At 47.1% G+C, this 23,215-nt stretch overlaps 11 protein-coding genes across 11 annotated transcripts; 3 read left to right on the top strand and 8 right to left on the bottom strand.

Moving 5' to 3' along the window:
- Positions 1-825: 825 nt before the first annotated feature.
- Positions 826-2,232, bottom strand: FPSE_07027 (uncharacterized protein; the record flags this gene model as incomplete). Its single annotated transcript, XM_009260145.1, has 9 exons — positions 826-868; positions 917-1,336; positions 1,387-1,524; positions 1,574-1,611; positions 1,659-1,813; positions 1,868-1,909; positions 1,964-2,054; positions 2,108-2,140; positions 2,188-2,232. The coding sequence occupies 9 exons, from the start codon at positions 2,230-2,232 to the stop codon at positions 826-828; spliced, it is 1,005 nt and encodes a 334-aa protein (XP_009258420.1).
- A 653-nt stretch (positions 2,233-2,885) lies between these two features.
- FPSE_07026 (uncharacterized protein) lies at positions 2,886-4,692 on the bottom strand (the record flags this gene model as incomplete). The annotated part of the gene is made up of 2 exons (XM_009260144.1): positions 2,886-4,393; positions 4,446-4,692. The coding sequence occupies 2 exons, from the start codon at positions 4,690-4,692 to the stop codon at positions 2,886-2,888; spliced, it is 1,755 nt and encodes a 584-aa protein (XP_009258419.1).
- Positions 4,693-5,799: 1,107 nt separating this feature from the next.
- On the bottom strand, positions 5,800-6,361 carry FPSE_07025 (uncharacterized protein; the record flags this gene model as incomplete). Its single annotated transcript, XM_009260143.1, has 2 exons — positions 5,800-5,815; positions 5,868-6,361. 2 exons carry the CDS (start codon positions 6,359-6,361, stop codon positions 5,800-5,802), a joined length of 510 nt encoding a protein of 169 aa, XP_009258418.1.
- A 3,214-nt stretch (positions 6,362-9,575) lies between these two features.
- On the top strand, positions 9,576-9,914 carry FPSE_07024 (uncharacterized protein; the record flags this gene model as incomplete). The annotated part of the gene is made up of 1 exon (XM_009260142.1): positions 9,576-9,914. One exon carries the CDS (start codon positions 9,576-9,578, stop codon positions 9,912-9,914), a length of 339 nt encoding a protein of 112 aa, XP_009258417.1.
- A 563-nt stretch (positions 9,915-10,477) lies between these two features.
- Positions 10,478-10,786, top strand: FPSE_07023 (uncharacterized protein; the record flags this gene model as incomplete). The annotated part of the gene is made up of 1 exon (XM_009260141.1): positions 10,478-10,786. One exon carries the CDS (start codon positions 10,478-10,480, stop codon positions 10,784-10,786), a length of 309 nt encoding a protein of 102 aa, XP_009258416.1.
- Positions 10,787-11,183: 397 nt separating this feature from the next.
- Positions 11,184-11,746, bottom strand: FPSE_07022 (uncharacterized protein; the record flags this gene model as incomplete). The annotated part of the gene is made up of 2 exons (XM_009260140.1): positions 11,184-11,595; positions 11,643-11,746. The coding sequence occupies 2 exons, from the start codon at positions 11,744-11,746 to the stop codon at positions 11,184-11,186; spliced, it is 516 nt and encodes a 171-aa protein (XP_009258415.1).
- A 1,799-nt stretch (positions 11,747-13,545) lies between these two features.
- Positions 13,546-15,075, bottom strand: FPSE_07021 (uncharacterized protein; the record flags this gene model as incomplete). The annotated part of the gene is made up of 1 exon (XM_009260139.1): positions 13,546-15,075. One exon carries the CDS (start codon positions 15,073-15,075, stop codon positions 13,546-13,548), a length of 1,530 nt encoding a protein of 509 aa, XP_009258414.1.
- Positions 15,076-15,516: 441 nt separating this feature from the next.
- Positions 15,517-17,247, bottom strand: FPSE_07020 (uncharacterized protein; the record flags this gene model as incomplete). The annotated part of the gene is made up of 4 exons (XM_009260138.1): positions 15,517-15,558; positions 15,611-15,755; positions 15,822-16,371; positions 16,419-17,247. The coding sequence occupies 4 exons, from the start codon at positions 17,245-17,247 to the stop codon at positions 15,517-15,519; spliced, it is 1,566 nt and encodes a 521-aa protein (XP_009258413.1).
- Positions 17,248-17,874: 627 nt separating this feature from the next.
- On the bottom strand, positions 17,875-18,693 carry FPSE_07019 (uncharacterized protein; the record flags this gene model as incomplete). The annotated part of the gene is made up of 3 exons (XM_009260137.1): positions 17,875-18,055; positions 18,112-18,394; positions 18,450-18,693. The coding sequence occupies 3 exons, from the start codon at positions 18,691-18,693 to the stop codon at positions 17,875-17,877; spliced, it is 708 nt and encodes a 235-aa protein (XP_009258412.1).
- Positions 18,694-19,170: 477 nt separating this feature from the next.
- On the bottom strand, positions 19,171-20,486 carry FPSE_07018 (uncharacterized protein; the record flags this gene model as incomplete). The annotated part of the gene is made up of 2 exons (XM_009260136.1): positions 19,171-19,330; positions 19,525-20,486. 2 exons carry the CDS (start codon positions 20,484-20,486, stop codon positions 19,171-19,173), a joined length of 1,122 nt encoding a protein of 373 aa, XP_009258411.1.
- Positions 20,487-22,787: 2,301 nt separating this feature from the next.
- FPSE_07017 (uncharacterized protein) lies at positions 22,788-23,182 on the top strand (the record flags this gene model as incomplete). The annotated part of the gene is made up of 1 exon (XM_009260135.1): positions 22,788-23,182. A coding segment is annotated over one exon (395 nt), but the record flags the coding sequence as incomplete, so codon positions are not given.
- Between the last annotated feature and the right edge of the window lie 33 nt (positions 23,183-23,215).

The following is a 23,215-nucleotide window of genomic DNA, read 5'->3' as shown; positions in this document are numbered from 1 at the left end:
TGACGATGATGATGAGGAGGTCAGGAGAAGAAAAGGCGGAGGGCGTTATAAATGAGGCGCTAGAGGTCAAGACTAGCAGTGGCAGCGAGTGGCAGCGAGTGGCAGAAGAAGCAAGAAAAACGGAAGCTAATATTGTCGGCACTTTAGACCAGTCACCATAAAGATTTAGTCTAGACTAGATCACTGCTGATCTATGACAGGTACAAACCAATCGGCCATATCGTTCCCGGGTCCAGTCACTTTTTGTTTAGGTTCATAAGCGGTCATCACGTCGCCGTTATTCCCTTTCAGGTGAGCAAGACGACTTAGTGAGTGGGCATCAACTAGTGAATCTGATATGCCTTGATTGCCCCTGTAGAGTTGATCTCGCATATCTGAGGGTCCAATCGCATGTCTCGATTTGGATGCGAAAAAGCGGCGTAGAACGAGCGAGGCCTAAAAAGGAAAAAGGTCAAGATATGTTCCACTACATATTTGTTCCTACAACATCTTGTCATCAAACACCCTTATCTCTACTGTTAATAAGGATTGATGGATGTTTGTACAAGGGACGTCTTTCCTTTCTTTGGTCTTGGCATTGGGCACTCTCAGCACTTGTTAATTTAACAGCATAAGGTTCATTGTCAACGTATGTGTAGAGGACCTCGTTTACACAGATCCTGCGACAATTTTATAATTATTCTGACGTTCAGAAAGCTTGTGGCTCATGAGATCCATGTTTAGAGATGACCAGCATTACTCAGATAAGTGAAAGGTGTTCTTGATTGAAGTTTAAGAAACTGTTTATCCTTCCAGAGAAACCAAACTAACATCCCGAGGTCAAATCTACGCGTCAGAGCTCTCAGGCTTCCTCGCATAAATAGAACAACTAAAAATATCAGCACATGCCATCACTTTACCACCAAAGCATACTCACATCGGGTTATACGCGTGAATCTGAGGGTTATTCAAATCCTTCCTCACATCCACCAAAAACATCTCCACCTCATCCCTCGACCAACCATGCGCTCTCGAAAACGGTGCCATAGTCAATGACTCAATAGCATCCATCGAATTCGCATTATTCCAGGTTCCAAGTTCTTTATACTTTTTATCCTTTGGCCAAGGGTTGACAGGCCATTTAAATCGCGTGTCGACGATATCGACAAACCCAACCTTTTCCATTATGGCTTTGATCCCGTCAAACTCAGTCGCTGCGCCGCCGAGTTTGACAAAGGCTTCGCTAAGGAGCGTGAACCATTTTGTAAGGGCGTGGGTTTTATTGAGAGTGCCGTCGTCTGACAAAATGCTGCCGCTGACCTCTTGGATCTCGATGTAGCCGCCTGGTGCGAGGGCTCTGCTATATGTTAGAGGGGTGGACCACAGAAGCTTGGGTTGGTGAGTTACTTGTAGATTTTGCGGATATACTCTTCCCAATCTTTGATACTGAAAGTCATCATTCTACTATGAATATAATCGAATGACTCAGCATAGGTCCATTCCTCATCAATGTCATCAATGATGAACCGGACATTTGGCGGGACGCTATAAGTCTTTTAGTCAGTCTCCTCAGCCGGACATCGACGCGACTTACAAGGCTGGCTGAATGGGTGACAGGTCAATGCCAACAACCTATAACTTCAGTATATACTTACACTCAAACAATGTGTCGCGCTCACCTCCGCTTCTGGATGCTCATCCGCAAAGTCAATCGCCCAGATTCCTGTCCCAGTACCAAGATCAAGAACGCGTTTGACCTTTGAGCTAGGCTTGATCGATGGTGCTAGGCCGAGCTTGTCGCCAAAAGTGAGTAGAAAGAGGTGGTGTTGAAGGTCTGTCCTAAATTAGTGGATGGTCTCATACTGTCGGGTGTTTTGTGTGTCCGCACCAAGTCGCTCGTTCTCGACCTCATCGTTGGGAAGGTGATATTCTGTGACCGATATTTAGTATGTCACATCTTGACAAAGTGGTAAATGAAACGCACTGCCTTCCTTGTATCGATGGTATGTTCTACCGTTCTCTTCTCGGTAGCTCAAGATGGAACTCGAAATACTTTGCGTTGACGATGCGACATCCTATCACAAGTCAGTCCTTCGCCCCTTCGACATGGACAATTTATATCGCGCACACTTCCTCGCGTAGAGTCACCATCATCTTCAATCTTCAATATACTTAGCAATATTCCATAAAATCAACAACAATACAAACCTGTTCATCAGGGCGCACAACAGGATCTGCTTCGACGACAGCCATAATGCTGTATATTTTGGACAAAAAGGGTCGTGTAGGAACTAGAAAACATGATCGACTGCAAACAGCAGATCATTATCTTTAATATAGTCACATCCTGAAACGTGTTTTCTTAGCGAACCAACGAGATAGTCCCAAGGGGTTATTCATCCGTTGAGCAACCAACATGCATATCAGCATCCCAGAATAGGCCAGTGATCCGATGTTGGTGTGGGGTACAGCATTAACAGTCGCGGATAATATCGAGTACAGTAGCAGGCATTTGATACGAAGCTTGAGTTAATCCTTCCCTGTGCAAAAGTGTAGCTTTCATTGAAAGCTCAGGTGTTTCAACAAACATCTCAATTCAGAGGAGCGACTCCGTTATCTTATTCGAGGTCAAGACCCCGCTGTCTCTTCAATTGTTCAACGCCTTGGCCATGAAACTTTACCCAGACATTGATGGACCGAGTTCCGAGCAGGGATCGCAACGGGGAAGGATGCCGGACCCTCCAGTTGCTACGACTCTGACACCTTGGCGCATATCGCGTCACGCGATAAATCATCACTTATCATAGTATGCAGAGACTCAAGCACGTAAGATCATGAGTTATGTCCAAAAAAATAAATTGAAATTTACTCCGCGTCTGATATCAATACTTGCTAAATGTGACAACCTATCGTCTGGCTCCCAAATCAATACTTCTCCTTCTAATCTTCTCCACGGGTCCAAATACACTGTTAATCAACTCCTTCTTATTAATCTTGCCCATAGCATTTCTCGGCAACGTCTCAACAATCTCCAAATCTTGAGGAATTTTGTACGCTGTGATTCTCGGCTTCAGAGCAGCTCGCAGTTGTGGCAAAGTCATCTTCTCGCCCTTCTGTGATAGGACTACTACTGCAGCGACCTTCTGACCCCATGATTCAGAGGGAAGTCCAACGACGGCGCACTCGTCAATTTGGTCCAGAGATAGAATCTCTCGCTCGACTTCGAGGGCTGATACCTTCTCGCCACCTGTCTTGATGATGTCGGCGCTTCGGCGGCCTTGGATAAAGTATGCTGGTCCTTGAGCCCAAGAACCCGACTCGCCCTTACCAGAGCCCGGTACACTTCGGCGGATGGCGATGTCGCCAGTCTTGAACCATCCATCTTCAGTAAACTCCTTAGCTGTGGCTTCAGGGTTGCGCCAGTAGCCGGTAAAGATGGTGGGTCCACGCAGCTGAATCTCCCCAATACGTTCCTTTCCAGTAGCAGAGTCGATCTCATCTCCTGGTTGAATGACAGTTTGAACACCAGTTTCGTCATCAGTCTCCATCAGACGCGCCTCGACGGAAGGAAGAGGCCAGCCAACAGAACCATCCACACGGTCAATATCGGCGAGGCCACAAGACAAGGCCATTCCGACTTCAGTCATTCCATAGCGTTCAAGAAGAATATTGCCGTCAGAAAGTTGAATCCATCCATCGCGGATTGGCTTTGGTAGGGCAGCTGATCCAGAAAAGTTGAGTCGTAGGTTTCGAGGGGAGATGGCTTCCTTGCCAGCCTTTTGCATCTCTGGTGACAAAGAGTCGTATGACTTTAGCATACGAGCCCAGATAGTCGGCACCGCGGTGAAGAATGAGATGGGAACTTGGGCCTTTTCGCCTGCTGCTGTTTGAAAAGGCGCAGTCAATCGTTTCCAGACCTTATCGACGACGAACGGAAACATGAACTCAATGCTGCTTCCAGCCAGAAGTGGTGTAAGAAGAGCATTGACTGTTCCATGGATGTGGTGAAGAGGCAAAACGTGCAAAAGTCGATCGCTGGGTGAGTATCGCCACGCTTCCAAAAGACTGGATGCTTGCGCAGTGAGATTAGCCTGTGTGAGTACCACACCCTTTGGCCTGGCAGTTGTTCCGGAAGTAAAGAGCATCATTCCACCCTGCTGAGAATCCGAAAGCTCTTCAAGCTCAATTTCCTTCTCTTCCGCAGTAGCGTGACCAGTTCCATCGAGCTGATAGAATAGTGGTGGCGTGGCCAGGTCCTGACTGATGACTTCCTCTGCTTTCGAAGCGTATTTGGAGGATGAGATGAGAACAATAGCTTGACTGTTGTCGAGAATATATCGCAGCTCAGGTGCGGGGAAAGCTGGTGCCAATGGTAGAGCAATGGCATTAGAGGCAAGAATAGCCAAGAGTGTGACTATGATTCCGTCAATTTTGGTTCGTGATGGTACATGGAGGATTATACGTACCAACATATTCATAACCGCTTTCCACCATGAAAGCAATTCGTTCACCAGAGACATCCGTTCTACCGGCCTTGCTCAGCAGCTGTTCTTTAGCATGGGCGATGCTCTTGAGCAGAGTACCATAAGAGAAGCTAGCTCCCGAGTCATTCTCCAGAACTGCAAGTGAAGCCGGCTCATGCTTCTGGATAGCCTCAAGGAATGATGAGCGCTGAAGCATGGTTGCGCTGTCGGGAGATGATAGAAAGGGCATCTTGGCGTATGATTCAGCTCATTCGAAGCTGCTCTTGGATTTTTAAAATTCACGGCTCTTAATAGATTGATAATATATAGAAACAAATCATGCATGCATGGGACTGATGAAGAGATTGCAGACGCGTATCTTATGAGGCTGATAGAGATGACTCGGCATCAGATTTGCGTGCCGAGCATGGGGACAAGGGGGCGAATTGCGGGGACATCGGGAAGACGGGGACGACGGGGAGTTAGGACTAATGGAAACAAGTGTAATCAGTTAGTAGAATTGTTGGGGAGTTAGGCTCAACAAACCGGTGTCTCATTGACACATATCTTGATGACTCTGTGCTGGTTGATGAATTCGTCCAAGAATTGCCATGTTGCTGCTGTCTCTCTTGTCGTTGCCGAGGATATTCTGGATCCGAATATCTTATCTTATCTCTTGTTTATCGCCCCGTACAACCCCATTAGGTAACATGCATTCGTGTAGACGAAATTAATGAGTTAGTTGGTGCCGGTTCAAGGCGGGTTGCTGGTTTATTATTTGTGCATGCCTTAAACGCCCACTCTTGGACAAAGATATTCCATTTTCTAGCATCTAGATAGTCTAGGTCGAGTATGGATCTGTCTGCTGTCGTAGTTGACTTTTGCCCTTGACAGATTCCAGCTTCTAGCCAGGACTGGACTGGACCACAGAACCATATCCCCATTCCCTTGTCTTTCGTCTTGCAAATACTCATCATCAAGTTGAAGCTTGATCCCGCGGGTACTAAACTGTGGTCCGCTTGTAAAAATGAACCCGCAGACTACCTGGACTATGTTGAGGCTGTTCAGCCCGCTTTTGGAGATCCACATGACTACGACCCCGGGGAACATATCGGTAAAACGATCGACATAAATCAGGTCTGGTCTAGAAGAATATGGCAGATGGATTCGATGTTTCGTGTCAACTACTACAGTTCTGCAATCACATACTGCTGACTGAAGACTCAAGGAGGTAAAATATTTTACCCTGCTCTGGTCAAGGGTAACCATCTCCATGCCCCCTCATCACATCCATGTTATCTTTCTCTTTCTTAATTGTGTTCTCTAGCTCGTTTCGTCATTAATGTCTTCCCAATCACTAAGCGCCCTCCCAACTGCACACAAGGTTGTCAGCAAAACGACCTTCATTCAAGACAGGCGACTTACGTGGCTACCATGATGTGGTGAAGGAGTTGGAACTCTTTGTCGAGGCGCTCGTCGAGAAGCGCAAAAGCATCGTCGATTTTTTTGCCGAGTCTCGCCTCAAGGTTTCCCTCGTCGACTTTCTTGTCGGTAGTCGCGGTGGTGGACTCGGATTTTGCTGGTGGTCCGACATGTACAACCCCGACGGGAGGAATGGATGGAGGTTCCTCGCTGTTAAGGGTGTGGATGGGAGGGAGGGATGTAGTTTTCTCGCTGGGAGAGACGCCGACGGGAGGGAGGGATATGGGTTCCTCGCTAGGAGGCACGTCGATAGGAGGCACGTCGATGAGAAGGAGGGATATGGATTCCTCGCTGGGAGGGACGTCGATGGGGTCAGTTTTGGGGCTCGTCCGCGCTTCCTGATACTCTATGGCGCGTTGCAAGAGGAAGGCTTTGAACTTTTTTTGGAATTCGAGATCATCCGGGCTAGACCACGATTTCTCAGCAGTTCCAGACATGATGCTGATAATGGATTGGTTGACGAATGTGATTAATGGGGATTGTGATGAGCTTGGTGATGGTGGAGATGAGAGGGAACAAGAGGGAGAGTGAAAAAGTCCAACTCGGCTGCACTCGTATTTTACTTTGGAATATGGTGTTAGAATTTAGTGACTCACATTACTTTCAACTTTTTCTTTATGTTTATTTGTGTACGTGTCGTCTTGATAGGATCAAAGTTGCCAAAGTTTGCTTCTGAGTTTCGATAAGACTACAGCCAGGCACGACAACATCCATTACTGGTCAAGATAAGTTTTTATCATATTTGGTGGTTGGTACGGTACAACTTTAAACAAAATATTGCCTTTGGTTGCCTCACGCAAGAGTCATATGAAACAAAGCATAAACGTAACCTTAATGTTTTATCACATAAATATCTTCTTCCTGTCCTTTCTTCCTCTCAATTCTTTCTCCACACAACAACACTGTTTCACGCACACACACAAAATGTCATCAACAACCTTTCACGCTTTCTCTCGCCTGCCTCCTGAGATTAGGCTTCTCATTTGGGAGCAATGTCCTATCGACCGGAGCGAGCACGGCGATATGATAGAGCACAGGTCTAAGGACCGTGAACTATTGGCCACAGTTATTTATTCTCAACAAGATGCAAAGCGCTCGTATCGGATCAACAAAGGGCTGAGGGGTGCATGCTATGATTCAAGGCGTGCCGCGGAGAAACATAACCACCAACAAAGGCATCTTGCTTTGGAGAGACGCAAGTCTGGACGATTGTGGGACCCTGCGGTCTGCACTGGTCCCTGCTCAATTGTCGGCTGTTTAGGATACTCGGGACAACCAGCACGTCGGCCATATCGCTGGCCGGGCTGGACTTACGACAACCGAGGAGAGATGATGCAGTTACGTATGACTAGGCCAGGGATACCTAGGCCAAGGGGTCAAGAAAAACAGTGAAAGAATCTGGGCAGGAGATCGCCGGTTTTTGGGGTTTGGTGTAAGCCCTAGGCCTACCTTTGCTCTTCCTGAGCCTGAGGCTAGGGTAACTGTGGCTGCTGTGGCTGGAGAGACAAGAGAGAAAAGACCCACTGATAAACACGGGTCACTTCTCTATCTAGAGTATCCGTGTATTGACGCTAAAAAATAGATCGACCCGACAACGAAGCTTCAATTCAATATCGACACATGATGCCACCAACAGTGAACCCGCCTTGTAGGGATCCCTTATCGAAATGACTCCTGATGACTACTCCAATCTCATTTCAAAACTATCTCGTAATCCTGACAAGAGGCTGGCTACTCTCCGCCGCGTTCGCGATATCGCCTTGAGTCAGCAAAACAACGACCAACAACAAATTCGAACCGTAGCTCAATGGAACCGCTTCCACAACTTCTTTGATGCTGCAAGTGAACTTTACCGAGAAAAGGTCACGTCTCTCGTCACATCCGGTCGCGCCGAGACGGAGGATGACCAAGCATGGGCAAGGTTCCTCTGTCTCGCCGCCGGTACAACCTCTCTGAGTGTCCTCTCCGATTCACATTGGCGTCGCGAAGTTATCCATGAAACAGACGCGTGGCTACGTGACAATCCCGACGCCACAACCCACAGACACAACGCGGCGCTTGATACTCTCTCTATTCTCAAGTATGCGACCCTCCCGAGCCCTGAAGAGGCTATCTTTTGTTCCGCCAGAAGGGCGAAGACGCTGGTTGACGCGGGCACCGTCTTGGTGTTGAGAGATCAACAAAAGTTTGCTTGGGGGGGCCAGCCTATCGAGGGATTCTTCAAGAACCATGTGGCGTATTGGCCAGAGGACGACAAGAAGATCCGCGTCACCATCCTGGACCTACCAGCCGACGGACCTCTGACACGTCGCAAAACCGTTCAACAGGTGACGGAAAAGATACTCCACGGCTCTCCTGCAAATCAACGCTGGAATATTCTAGATCTCAAAAACACTGCCGACGTCCCTCATCCGGAATTCCTGGGCACACCAAACTGCGCGCTCCTCCATTGCTTTCCCCTCGATATTGATAGGAAGGGCAATAGGCTGGTGCGCACGCAGACTATAAAATTCATATTGTTAAGCGAAGGCGGGAACCATACCCCTATGCATGTCGATAGCCACGGTCTGGCAACATTTATAACTGTACAAGAAGGCGAAATCGGTTTTGGCTGGATTGCTCACGAAACGCCCCAAGATCGTCTCGATATTCACAAGGAACAAATTCCCGATTCTCTCAAACGAAAAGCTCGCTATTTGATCCTACGGCCAGGACAAACAGTCTATATGCCTTCTGGTACGATACATTTCATCTTTCGCCGAGAAAATATCCCTACCATGGCAACGGGTGGACATGTTCTCACGTGGAAGAGCATTCCGAAATGGCTATCGATCATGAAGATGCAAGAACTAAGTCAGGAAGCCGTCGACGATGATGTCACAACGGAATCCGCTCGGGCTTATATTGACATATTGAATAAAATTGTGCGGCAAGATAGGGATATTCCGGACAGTGAGAGGAGGGTGATTCGGTCAATAATCCATGTAAGTTGAACCCGTGATTATTTTTGTTGCAGCACTAATGATCTTAGAATTGGGATAATATTACAGAAGAAGATCTTTTAAATGATCAACAGAGTTAACATCAAGGCGGGACAAGAAGCGGCATTCAAAGATATATATATATATACGTATTCACGGCGCAATGTCATTAACAGGGCGTCTGGAGGTGATGAAATCTTCAATTTGGGCTTTGATTTGTTAGCGAGTCATTACTTTCAGTTAAAAAGAGATGTTTATAACAGTCTTACTCCGGAAGCTCAAAGATAATTCAGGCATCTAATAATTATTACAATGTATTGATGACCTAACTTGTCTACATTTTCCGATCAATCAATCACTTAGGTCTTTGTGAACAACATCCACTGCAGACTGGTTTGTTCTTTGATTAGGTACACGCTATGAAGTTGACACAAAGACAGGAAGGTTCAGGTACCTTTGACTTCTTTCATTGTACGGCAAATCCGCGTCTTTATTCCAAGCCAACATGTCAATGTTAATTGAACACGTGTAGCATGTGTTAGAACAAGGCGTGGAAGGAACATGTAGGGCACGATGTATATAACTCTACTTGTCACGCTCTCCATCTAAGTTTTATTCTCCCAAGTAAAACAAATCAACACCTGACAACACAGATACAACATCCACAAAAATGGCACCAAACCCCCTGCGACCCGGACCACCACGTGGATCCTCACCTACTGAATGGACTGAAGCAGAAAAGGCAGAGATGGTAGAGTATTACAAGTTCTGCATCGAGCAACGAGACAACTGCATCACGAGGTTGGAAGAACTCTATCAGGAGCAGAAAGAGATGGAGAAACAGGCAGGAGACAAAGATGAATCCGATGGTGAGTACCATGAGATCCAGATTCAGTTGCGTGAAAATGCACGCATCGCGGCTGATCAGGTAGATCTGATGGGTGGCTATCTCGACATTTTGCACATCATCGAGAAGGAGGTGGAAGGAAGTGGTCTTTCTCTTAACTAAATTCAATGCATTGTATTGGAACCTATCTGAGTTTGTATTAAAAGAGTTTCTATTGTGCAAGAATAAGGTTGCGTTTATGCCCTACTTTGTGACTCCTGATGTGTTGGCGAGTTATCCTTCTTAGGGGGAAAAAGTGATTACTCCTGATACAGGAAGGCATATTTTGCTTAAAGTTGTATCAATCACCAAGAAATATTTAAAAAAGTATCGGTCCTTTTGGTTTGTACTTCGTGACGTGTATGCCTTGTAGACGAAACATACAGCTCATGTTGCTGCCTCGACTGAAAGTTAGTCTCAACATGTTTAAAGTCTATAATGATTAAACTCTTGGCGGTAAATATAAGAGAGTGGGCTACTTACTGCATTTTTCCCTCTTGCCACTAACTCTGAGTAACGTCTTCTTCGCTTAGAAGACATCAGTCCGCAACTACACCAGACAAAACACAATCTCTAAGCAAGGTATACAGACTTCGAAGATAAAACGTCCCCGACTAGGAAAGAAGCTTACTCTGACCAGACAACTCTGCATGAACGAACACCAAGAAACCCCGCCGCAGCCTGCGATGGCCGAGCAGGGTCAACAACAACCCGCCCGATACATACCCGCCACCGACTTTATGATCGCAGCAACAAGAGAGAACTGTTTACAGGTACTCTTGCTGGCTCAACAGAACTTGCAATGGCTCCAAATCGCAGTCAATGAGGCCACGGCGAGCATGGGGATTGTCGACGGTGCGACAGCGCAGTGGTTTCAGCACCAGATCAATGTCATGAAGGAGGAATATCGCAAATGCCTTGCTTTTGAAGGGAATCTCAGGGCTATGGTTGTTCGCATGGAAAATCTGATGCAAAGGCCACGCCCGCAGCAATAGCGACTACACCTTTTGTATGTTCTGGATGGGAAAGCGTACGGACTGCGCCGCTCAGTAGCGGAATTGCCATGACTCGACTTGTCATGGAGCAAGCGAAGGGATACACAGATTCGAAGCGCATATCCGATATTACTCCCAGTGTTCGTAGCAGGCAGGCTCGCATGCAGTACATCCAGATGACTGGGCCTGCGGCTAGGCGAAAGAGTTACCTAATGGCCAGCGACCACCTAGCTAAAAGCCTACCAGCCGAGACTTTATAGGCGTTAAAAAGATGTAATTTGCTATGTTCAATCTGAAGTGTCTGGTAAAATGGGTTCTCACATATCACCACTATGTGCAACTTGACCGTATCTCATAAATTCCATATGTGCACTCACAGAGCGCCTATATACCATGGCTAGCTAACACTCTCATCCTTACGTATGCTAGACTTCGAAAATTTTCTCAACTTTCTCTCATCTGTATAGACACCCTTTGTAGCCGTGATATTTGTCTCTGTCCCGTATGCGAGCATACTATTTGGTACCGTTGGTCTGCTTCCATACGGCGCGTCTTCCGAAGTCACAACGATGGTCCTACCCGAATCGTCGGTGACCACACCGTGCAGACTGTGTGTGCTCTCTCCATATTTGAGAGTTGGAATCAAGCTCTTGACTTTGATAAGAAGAGGTTTGTAAGTCGGGAGACAAGAGCATGCGATACCCGAGACAAGTTCCGCCATGGACCATGAAGCTGCGGTGACGTTCCACCAAGTGAAGTCCGGTTCTGGTGTGAGCCATTGTATTCTAAGGATAGAAATCGCAATAGTACTGTGACATGTTAGCTAGACGTACACAGCCAAAATGGTATAACCTACAAGATACCCAATCCAAAAATGCCAGAAAGCCAAAGCTTCTGAGACAGGGGCAATTTCAGTCTCCAGACGATGGGAAGAGGCATGACGATGATAGCGAAATCCATGACGATATGAATTATCGCGTTGACATACCACATCAAAGTCTGGTGTTCAAAACATTTCCCTTTAATTCTCGGATCCCAGAAAGCCTCAAGTGGGATACAGGACAGACTAAAGGCCACTACCTGTATCGGACTCCATATTGAGAGGAATATCATAGTGCCGATATATACCCAGCGCATGCGCGAAACGTTCATGACGCGGAGGTACTGTAATAGAAATGCCATTTTGCAAAAGTATAAGGATAGCGTGTAGAATAGGACGGAAAGCCAAAAGCACTGGTGATAGTTAGAAGCTGATGGATTGTCAGATAGAATGCCTTACCCTTCCGTACAGGGCTACTTGGTCAATAGATAATGTCCAGTCGTGCCGTCCAAGACCGTATCTAGTCACTGAATCTGTTAGCTTGTGTCGCCTGTCCCACCGTTGTGGAACGTACTAGCAGCTATCGATATGCCGCAAGCTATCAAAAAGGCCTGTGAATTGAATGTTAGATTCAAGCGTATTGGAAATATACTCTGTGATACTGACCAAAGCAAGCACGGCGGCTATATCATCTCGTCCGGTAGATTTGATAAGTTGTCTACACCAAAGTCGTACAGCAACCAACACAGACCCTAGAACCATCAACAACACCGACACCCCTAGCATCAGGTCCGATTTGGTCTCATGCGACCTTGCAGCTTGCTCGGCGGTGATATTCATCGTATATACTGTATCCGTAGAGCTGTCGAGGTGAAGGAGAGATGCAGGAGGAGGTTTCTCGATGCTTGGAAACTCTTCTAACAAATGATGTTGTTCACACCAAGATGCTGATGGTGTGCAGCAGCAGCCATCAACGTCAGATATCGAAACCTTATAATCAGTAGCTGATAAATCGGAAATTGTAACTCTTTCGGTCGATCTTAGAGGCACTATTGCACGGGATCTTCCACTGGGGTACAAACAAGGTTTGATAGCTCAAAGTGTCCCGCCTCAAAAACGTTGGGCGAGTGTCGCTGCAGATAGGGGAGTCTCAAAATAGGAGGTTGCCGGTAGGGAAGAGAAAAGGTCAACGTTCAATGGTTATCTTGGCGGGACTGCAGCTGTTAATAGCACTTGTCTGACTTCGCTATTACGGCACTTCGTTGCAAAAGCATCGCTGCTCTGAATCCGGATACGGCGTCGAGACTATGACAGCTGGAATGAAGCACTAACTAGATGCAGTCTAGAAATGAACTTGGCTGAACAGTAGTGGCATTCGTAAGAGGCCACATTGTAATCGGGATCCATGTATCCGAGGTCCATATTGGGCAACTTGCTTCTACAAAGCTTAACGTCCGTGGCACTACCGCTTTACGGGAAGTCAGGTACGCTGCAAACGGAATACGGCGTCACAAGAAACGGGAAGTTTCCCACAACCATGGCAACTTGACAGCCTTTACGTATTTATAGAGTTATTTGTTCCTGGAATAAGACGTGGCCCGGCTGGTGAAAGATAAGCGACGAAGCTTTCCTCGCCCTACAGGGCGTGCCACTCCTTGTTCACGACTTCTACCACGCTGACACTCTAATTTCCGTATCCGGACATACAGGAAATAAAACATGCCTTTGCCTTGCATCCAGGCTCTTGGAACGGCCGTTGAGATTGTCGTTATGCTCGGTGCGACATCGAAACTTGATTGATCGCTGATCTTTGAACGCCGAGATTCCGAGGACAATGAAACTGGCCGGTTTGGAAACAAGGTGCGATTTATCAAATTACGTGGAGGCCTTCCTTGCCTTGAAAGCTATCAAATCATAACTGGGATTAAACTGGTAAGTATCAGGTCGACCGCTTAGGCTTTCGCCATTCAACTTCAATCTTGTCCTCATGCCCTTCTTCACATGTTGGCTTCGACCATTTTCGCTGCACGTCCAAGCTACATTTCTTCCACATTCTTGGTCCCCGAATTGTCCAAACCCCTTCCCATATCTTTGGACCATCAGTGGGTGCCTGCCAATCGCCCTGCCTAAACTCGACGTTTTGAATCTTGTCGCCGGTCTTAAAAAGGTTAAGAATGTTGAACATGTCAAGTGAAGCCTCCTTCGTGAACGGAGGCTTCGCTGGTATCAACTCCTCATCATTAGGGTCAAAGTTCGACGACTGGTCGTACATATTGAGGTAGATGGTCAGGTTGGTCAACTTGGGTAGACTTTCGGCGACAGCTTTGAGATGTTTCCATGGCCACACGTCATCTACCCGGCCCAAGTTAATAGTCAGGTTTGTCAGTCCCGGTGCCCATTTTCCCAAGCTCCGTATCTGCTCCTCCGAGAAGAAAGATGTTTCCAACTCTGTATTTGTCCACTCCAGATACTTGAGCGAAGATCCATGATACTTCAAAACAGTCTCGAAAACTTCATTTCGGACAGGGCCACTCTCGGTCCAAGTAAGACTCTCCAACCCTGAACGTACTGCTGTTATGAAGTCCAGTGCTGGTGGTAATAACGGTTCTAGCCAGTTCTTTTCAGGGGACGGATATTCCCTATCTTCGTGTTGATCGTTACTCAATGTCTCGTATCTGGGGTTTATCCATTGGCCTTCGACCTTTAGTGTCTTTAGTCCTGTAAGTGCTCGTGGTAGATCGTGGTAGACTCCTTTGCCCAAAGGCACGTTCAGATACTCGGAGATTGTCAAGCTATGTATCTGAGAAAAGTCCATAGCTTCGAGCCAGCGCTGAATATTCTCAATAGATCGTCTCTCAGCTGGCGTATGCCTTTGGGAGTACCACTCTTTAGAATACCCCTCATACTTCCAGATATCACTGTGGAGCGGCCATGGCAAGAGGCCCAGGTCTGCCATGAAACCCTGGAGACATTCCCATTGCCATCTGGCTTTATAGAACATTTCCACTACCCATATAATGACAGGGTTAGTCGACGAAGACACCGGCCATATACCATCATTAGGCCATACAGCATTGCCGAAAGTAGGGTGAGTTCCTTGGGGCCTTATGTCCGACCACTCATCATGATCAAATTCGTAGCCTGTGAGGGACAGAATCTGTGGCCTTGAAATATATCGTTCACTGCCGTCGAGTTTGAAAGGCAGTCGGTGCCGGCGGCTACCATATCTGCAGTTCATATGCAACTCGGAGATATTAGGACATATCTGCAAAGCTTCATGAACGCCTTCGAATGTTCCAAATTCGGATCTTGTTCTGTAGTTGGGTATAATGGCGTGAATTGACGTTGGACAAGGATCATCAGGTGTCCATTGTTTCGGTTCGTCACCAGCAGTCACTAGTAGTGAAAAAAGACCAACGATAATCAGAAGTAACTTGATTTGTCCGCGAAACGTATTTTGCCGCCTCATCTTGGGCGATGGTGGTGAATGTCGGTCAGAACATTGTTTATCTGGTGGAACAGAGCAATGATACCAAAGCCGACGTGGGGAAAACAACAAGACAAGCGAGACCAATGACGCGTTGTCTCTTATCGTGCTGACTCACGAATTCACGGCTGCCTGAAACAAAAGATTAAGCATCTGCAGGGTCAGGCGGGTAGCAAAATGACAGGGACTCAAAGCAATCCAGACAAAATAATTAGACCACTCTTAGGCTACATGGACACTAAGTGTGATTTAACATTTATGTCGACCACTAAATCAGTATCGGTTTTTATATAACCCGCCTGAGGTACAGGGTCTGATGACTCCAGTGGTGGATGTCTTCTGTATTCATACGAAATATCTGAACACAATGATTTATTTTTATGAGATCTAACAAGACAGCCTGTAACTATAATACCTCCAGCGTTATCTCTTCAACTTATCAAATTTGACCAAGCAAGTAGACTCCTATTATTTGTTAGCCCACTCCCTCTCGGATGGTGCTGAGTCAGAGACATACCTTGACTTTGGGGAATCTCTCGTCGTAGAAGGTCTCAACTCGTGCCGTAATCGCGGGGCTTGTATCCTCAAAACCAGGTGCAATTGTAGTCTTATACTCTCGATACAGAGCAGCACCTAGAACAGTCATCTCTGCCATAGCAAGGCTATTCGCGTCAGTCAGCACTCACACATACTCACTTAGCATAAGACGGAGTAAGAGGTTGACTTACTGCATGCCGATGCACATCCTACCACCAGAGGAAAAGCCCCAAAACCATCGATTCAATTCACCCGCCTTCTCGCCAAGCCACCTTTCAGGATTGAAAACCAATGGGTTCTCAAACACTTCTTCGTTACGGTGCATGATCCAGGGTGACATTCCGACAACTGTATTCTTGGGAACAACATATCCATCAATGGTGGTGTCATCACCTGTAGATCGAGGCTCCGTACTCGGCAGCGGCGCATACAATCGCAGTGTCTCCTTGATGACAGCTTGAAGATAAACACATCGGTCGGCGACTTCTGCTTTAGGAATGCCCTGCTTATTTAATGAGTCATCTGAGATGGCCTGGACTTCTTCGCGGAGCTTTTCTTGGAATTTCTCGTTTCCGGGCAAGGATAGAGACCATACGAGGAACATGAGTGTGTCGCTTGTCGTATCAATTCCAGCAAGGAAGTGGTCGGCGCATTCAGATGCCATCTGCAGATCACGCATTCCGTCCGGTCGTTGAGTCTCGTGATACTGCCAGAGACGCTCGAGAATAGACACGTGTTCATCTGCTCTCGTAAATATGTGACCCTTTTGGCAGGATAGGACAACGTACCCTCAGTGAACTTGACCTCCTGTGCATCTGCCTCTACACGGAACTGCTTAAAAGCAGAAAGCGCATATGCACGAATGCCGGTATATGTCGTAGGTTGCTGCATGGGAAGAATAGGTTTGACCAGCGCGCCCATGAAACTCGATTGTCGGTAAAGCCACTGAGTGAAGCCCTTCACGTGCACAATACACCAGCTCAATCGTCGTCGGCTAGGGTGGAGGATATCCGAGATGAGATCGCGGTGAATCTTAGATCCTCTCACAGCGGCTGTGGCACCGTACTTTCCATACACAAAAGCCGTGATGTTGTCCAGACTATAGTAGTGAAGAGTACTAAATATCTCACTGACACCTTCTGGCTCCGCATCGATGAGATTCAAGTATCGCCAGGCCTGCCTCTCAATCATTCTAGCAGTCGCCGGTTTAAGCACCGCCGTCTTGGAGTAGGCATGGCTCAAGAGCTTCTTCCTATCGCCATGATCTTTTGGTGAATGGAAAGTGAACAAGTTCTGCTCGCCGTAGACGTCAAACATGCGATAGAAGCTCGTTCGTCCAAACCGACTTCCGGGACCATAGATTGTGCGCAGAGCAGAGAGGCTGTTGAAAGATATCTCATTGGGGCCAATGCGTACAACAGGACCGTATTTCTTGTGCAGCGCGTTGATGGTACGGGTACGCGTTCCTTTCCAATCTTCGTAGGCTAACCGCCATCTTGTCGCGGCGAAGAGTTTAGGACCTGGAACTTGACGAAGGGGAGAGAGGAAGGGATCTAGAAGATATTTAATGAAGAGGGCGACTGCCACAAAAGCAGCTGCCAGTGGAAGGACGGCCATGGTAAGTTTGAATGACCTAACGATGCCTGTTCAATCAATCTGAAGAGACACAAGAGATATGTATCTCAATTGTCCTGGTTATGATCCGACATAAATTTGCCCGCACAGAGCTGAGTTGACTTGTCGAGACAGGGCGACATCGCTTTAATCCAAGGGCGCACTTTCAAGACATGAAGTTTACCCCTCAGTGGAACCTCTTTGAATGCCGCTCTACGTCAGTTATCAGCAATTATCAGTGGGTTGTGGTAAAGTTCCGGTGGAACGGTCAACCAAGACCGACGGTCTTCGGCTGTTACTCCGATATCTGCTAAACTTGATTTGGATGAAGCGGAGAAGGGAGCTAGTTACACAGAGGAGATATGTAAAACCCTGGTATGCCGATGGTTTGGTTCCAAGTGACACTTGCTAGGCCAATCAAATTACAAAGAGCCATTACAAGATTGGATTATTTACTCACTCCACACACCAACGACTCCAGTAAGACATTCGATGTAGGAACAGGTAGTTCGACTCGACTCAACTTCACGTCATGCTCGACTGTCTCGGTTTATAATAAATCCAACCTTGCTTCATTACAATAACTATCGAACAGCAAATATACTCTCCAACCAGATGCCGATCCAGTATCTAGCTCAAAGGTGTGTAGATAGTTTCAAACTTCTTATATCCCTCTCCCTTGACAAATGTCTGGAGCCACTCGCCCTGCTCCTTGTCCTGGCTCAACTTCCAATACATCTCTCCGTTTGCATCACCATTGACACGATAAATCGGTCCACCCTCGGGCTTGCGCTCATCAACGTAGTAGAACCTTGAATTTTGTTAACTCACACATTACTCTGCATAGTAGATGTTGAAAGGACTTACTTGTAGCCACGCTCCTTGTATGCCGCGGAAGCATTCCAAATCATATGGGCAGCGCCTGACTTGCCAATACCGGCGGCCAGGAACTGAGGAAGCATGGCAACATTGAGGACATTGCCCGTGTAGATGAACGTGCGAGAAGCAGAGTCAGGAAGCTTCGCAAAGCCTGCAACTGCTTGTTGGGCGGCGACAAAAGCGCTGCGGATGTTGATGGTTACGTTGTTGTTGAAGTCTTCAAGTGGCAGATCAAAAGGGTCTTTGGCTGGACTAAAGTTTCCTGCGCTGGCTACAAGAGGTGTCAGTGGCTTCAAAGAAGGTTTCTTACGACATGAGGTCATTACCATTGTACACAACAACACTGGGAGTACCAAACTTCTTCTTGACTTTGTCAAAGGCGTTTACAATGTCTTTTGTCTTGGTAAAGTCACTTGGGATGTTGAGCTGGGTATCGGTGCTGTCTGCTTCCTTGATAGAGCGGGCTGCAACAGCGACTCTGTAACCCTGAGAGCCGAACTTGCGAGCAACAGACTGGCCGATGTTGGCGCCGTAGCCGAGGATGAGAATAACTGGTGATTTGGCTGCCATTGTTAAACTGAATGAGAAGATGTGAATGTGTTGAATGGATCGAATGTTAAGATGGTGGATGAGTATAACAACCAACAGAGAGACTTGGTCTCTTATATACCTGCTCGTCTATGAGATGAAATACGTCAAGTCGGACATATCAAACTTGTCTTATCAATCAAATCACATCTTATCGATCAATCTGTGAATATTGATCCGACGCGCGCGGATGGAGAGGCTGTTGTACCCTCCGCTCCGCGCCACAAACGCCTTGGGGTACATGGGCTTGACAGAATGATTGAGCATCCCCAACTCCGCAAATGCGGCTTACTGTCAGCATGAATTTATCAGCATCACCTTTTGCAGTCATTTGTCAGCCATGTGTTGCATTGATAAGCTAACACACTTTGTAGTTTATTCCATTGTTTATAGACCAACTCTGCCCATTTATGTATTCATTAGTAATGCGACGATTCTATCCCTCGTCGTGACGTGACTTCATATCACCATAATACCATTATCCGTCGTCTCACGATCATTCTGATGACTTTGGCGGAGTTCGGGGCCCAGGATTTTCTTGTCACTCTGGTTATCGTCATCAACCCGTTCATCATGCATGGCATATGCTCTTGTCTTGCTGCGTGGGAAGCCACAAGACCTAAAGAAATGGAGGTCAAGATAATTTAGGGTGTATGGTATATGTCTAAGTGTAGCTTGACTACCTATGAATGACTCCCTATCTACTCTCCTACATTCAAGCTGGTAAGGGGCGGATGAGTGTCCGTGGTTGGGTTTTCAATGACCAACGAATCCCCGCTGTTGTATGCAAAAGCCTTTTGCACCCAGACATACCCTGGCTTTGCCTTTTTGCCCCTTTCCATATGTCTAATCCAGTTTCCATACTTGCCGTCCCTCAATCTGTCAGCTACCTGTCGACACTTGCAAATCAGAAGCATACTCGTACACTCAACCGGTGGGAGATATCTCTCCCTGTCTGGCTCGTCAACGAGTTTGTCGGATATGCTTCTGTGTAAAATTGCAGTCCATTTAGAGGTTTTTCTCGAATGCGGCATCGTCCAGGCCACTTTGCTGCTGTCCAACGCCTTGCTGTTATACGGCCTATCAATAGGCCATGCATGACTACAATAGTGAGAGTGTCTTTGTTGTCTATCCACACAAACAAACGTGATACTCGGCGCAAATGACTCCCCAGGTTGGACCAGTCCCAAAGAAAGCCTCTGTTTCGACATTTTGATGAGCTCTATCGGCAGGTTTGATATGAGCTCTTGCATATGCGTGTCAGGAAACTGAAGCGGCCCGCCTGGATTGTCACCCTTCTGCATACAAATAGTAATCTCACGAAACGGTATGTTCCCAAAATTCCAGCCATGGTTGCGCAACATGTTTGGTATATGTAGAATGTCTTTTCTGGGATCGCAGTACCCGTGAGGCATCTGTTCCGGGGAGTACGAATCTGGGGGGTACCTTGGGAAGAGCTTGTAATGTTTCAGAGCGATGCTTCGCGATTCTTTGTTGATCATCAGGGCGACAGGTAATGGGGGTGATCCAATGTGCGGTGTGTCGTTTTTAGGGTTTCCTCCGAAGGCATTGCCATGACTCAAGAAATGGACTTGTGGTTCTGATAGGGTTAGATTCCAGCTCCAGATCTGATGTCTGACCTCTAGAGGGAAATTTGGGAAGAGATGGAATATTGCTGGCTGTGGCAGAGGTGAATCTCCCTTTTGTTCAGGAGCCTGGCATATATCATCTGCATTAACTGAGACACTTGCCATCCCTGTAGCAAAAACAGTCATGTCATGTGTTGTCTGACACAATTTGTGCAAACGGTTGCATTGAATGGAAGCCTATTGGAACGAAGTGCGGGGGCTTATGTTTCTTACTCAAGCTGGACCAACAATCTCCCGTTTACTAGGGTGTAAGGTCAATACTGTTTTCCCAACTGCTCTGGTACAGTGCATAGGTGCATAACTCCTCGTGTGATTCTTATCAGCCACAATTCTCGTATACACAAGAGGAGGTATACAAATGTCGATGTACAGATTCATGACTACTCTTCGTGACGACTTCCTGAACAGATTCGCGCCATTGACACGAACTAGCGAACAACTGAATGCGAGTAGCCCGATCATGATTACATATTCAGATTTACGTTTCGGCTGGTAAAGCCTGGCACAACGGAGGTCATTCCTTGCGTCACACAAAGGAGATCGCGACTACACTCAGCCATGGCCTCTTTAGATTGAGTTTTGATGCTGATGGAATCTGGGTTGCACATTCAAGTTGGCAGTGAAGAGTAAAAGGACCTAACGTCCTTGACTATTGAGATACTTAGATCACACTAGACAACTACAGACTGGTCTGACAAGATGGCCTTCAGAATGAGAGACTGGGTGAAAGGCTCCCTCATGAGTTTACAACAAAGATGAAGACCCAAGAAGAAGGATCCCTTTAAGAAGGCCAGCAGTACCAAATCGTCATGTGATTTAAACGAGAAGGGTTACTCAGAGCTTAGAAATGGCATCGCAACCAATCCCAGGGAGAGCTTGGCCGGAGGTTATTAGAATGAAGATCATCTGAGAATAGATACGCAGATCCAGTGGGTATTGTTATTTATAAGTGATCAGCATGTTGTTCATATGAGGCAAGCGAGGATCTATCACATGGGTTTTTTTTTCACTTTCGCTATCCATGAACTGCGAGATGAGGTTTAGAATTTCGGAACCTCTTTAAGCTTGAATTTCCGAGGCATTGCGGCGGTGAAGCTTATTCCGATCGTCGACGCCACGGCACATCCGAGCGCACCGGCCCCTCGACTCAGGAGAATGGTAAGCTCAAGCGAAGTGTATAGGGTAATTGTGTTTTTTTGCACCTCAACATCTGAAAAAGATGTAGTGAAGTCGTGTTTAGCTGTGAATATCTGTGAGCATTGAAAAAAACATATGTTTTTAGAAACATGTCTGTCTGTCTATCAAGTTGGTCAACAGAGGTCGTTAGCAGCATTGATAATTCTTTACAGCAACTATTCTCATCGGGGAGCACCTTCAAAGAGGACCAATAAACAAAGTTGACCGTTGCCAATAGTCTTGCCTAGCCTCTAACCCCAGATTGGAGCGAGTCAGCGAACCAGCATCTCGTATTGTGCAATAACCACCAAACGGCACGATTGATACTCTGAATAGGGAACCTTTGCGGGATCGTGCAGTCTAGATTCGTGAACCTTGGAATTGGACCTTCGATTTACGGAATTACCCCTGAAGGCTTGCAGGGCATGCTTGAATATTATCAGCGCTAGTACCTGAGAGTAGCGCCAACTGCAAGATTAACCGCCAAGAATACGAACTCCGCAGCGTCCCCATATACGGACAGGTCCAATCAGCATCCATGTCATGTCGCTTACCCCAGACCCAGCCTTCATCTCGTGATCTTCGGCAAGGAGAACACATGGAGGCTAAAAAGCTTAGCTCAGTTGAATCGTTACCCAGGCCAATCGACATGGAGACATTCGGATCAAACAAACGGTGGAGACCGGATCGAAAGGAGGTTCCAGGGGCAAAAAGAGGCGTTCTAGACTCACATTAGCAACCAATGATATAGCACTCCAAATCTCGGATATCCAAGCCATACGAACGTGCTTCTTTAATTAGGACCAATAGTCTGTTGCCGATATTTACCGCGCGGTTTGACTTGCCGAGATGATGGCAAAACCCAATCACCTGAGTCTAGGCTCCGAGGCCCCTGATCACGTCAAGTCTGTTGACAACGCCGTATAGACTGCAGAGGAGCCTGTGCTACTATGAGCTATGACCTTTGCTATGAGGCGCCAAGCGAAATTACAACACCATCTCCATTCGGATGGAGCACGCCTTGTTGAATCTCAACAGAAGCTAGACTAACCAGCTGTGTTATGGAGTAGCTGTGATAGTAGTGTTGATACTAGTAATCACAAGAACATAAAAGAAACCCATTTCCACCGTCAAAGTTTCTGTTCTTCACTCTCAGTCATCCAGTCGCTCATTCACACTCATTACTCAACTCTTCAAGAGACAGTCACTCATTAACTTTCTTTTTAATCAACCCCAACTAAATCAGTCAACATGAAGCTGTCCGCTGTCACCCTTCTCACTCTCGCCACCGGCATCATTGCCGCTCCTGTCGCTGATGTCAGCAAGGAGGTCCGATCTTACGCTAGCTACGAGCCTCCCAAGGACACCTACGAGCAGCCTAAGACTCCCAAGCAGGAGAAGCCCAAGAAGCCTGAGTACAACCACCCCAAGGCGCCCAAGCCTCATCACGAGAAGCCTAAGGCTCCTAAGCCTCACCACGACAAGCCCAAGCACTACGCTCCTCCTCACCACGAGAAGCCCAAGGCTCCTAAGCCTCATCACGAGAAGCCCAAGACTCCCTCTTATGAGCAGCCCAAGGCCCCCAAGCCTCACCATGAGAAGCCCAAGGCTCCTAAGCCTCACCACGAGAAGCCCAAGAAGCCTGAGTACAACCAGCCTAAGGCTCCCAAGCCCCACCA

This window comes from Fusarium pseudograminearum, chromosome 4 (assembly GCF_000303195.2).
Source record: "Fusarium pseudograminearum CS3096 chromosome 4, whole genome shotgun sequence".
Taxonomy (NCBI): domain Eukaryota; kingdom Fungi; phylum Ascomycota; class Sordariomycetes; order Hypocreales; family Nectriaceae; genus Fusarium; species Fusarium pseudograminearum.
Note: the sequence above shows the minus strand (reverse complement) of the source record. Positions and strands in the feature narration are given on the sequence as shown.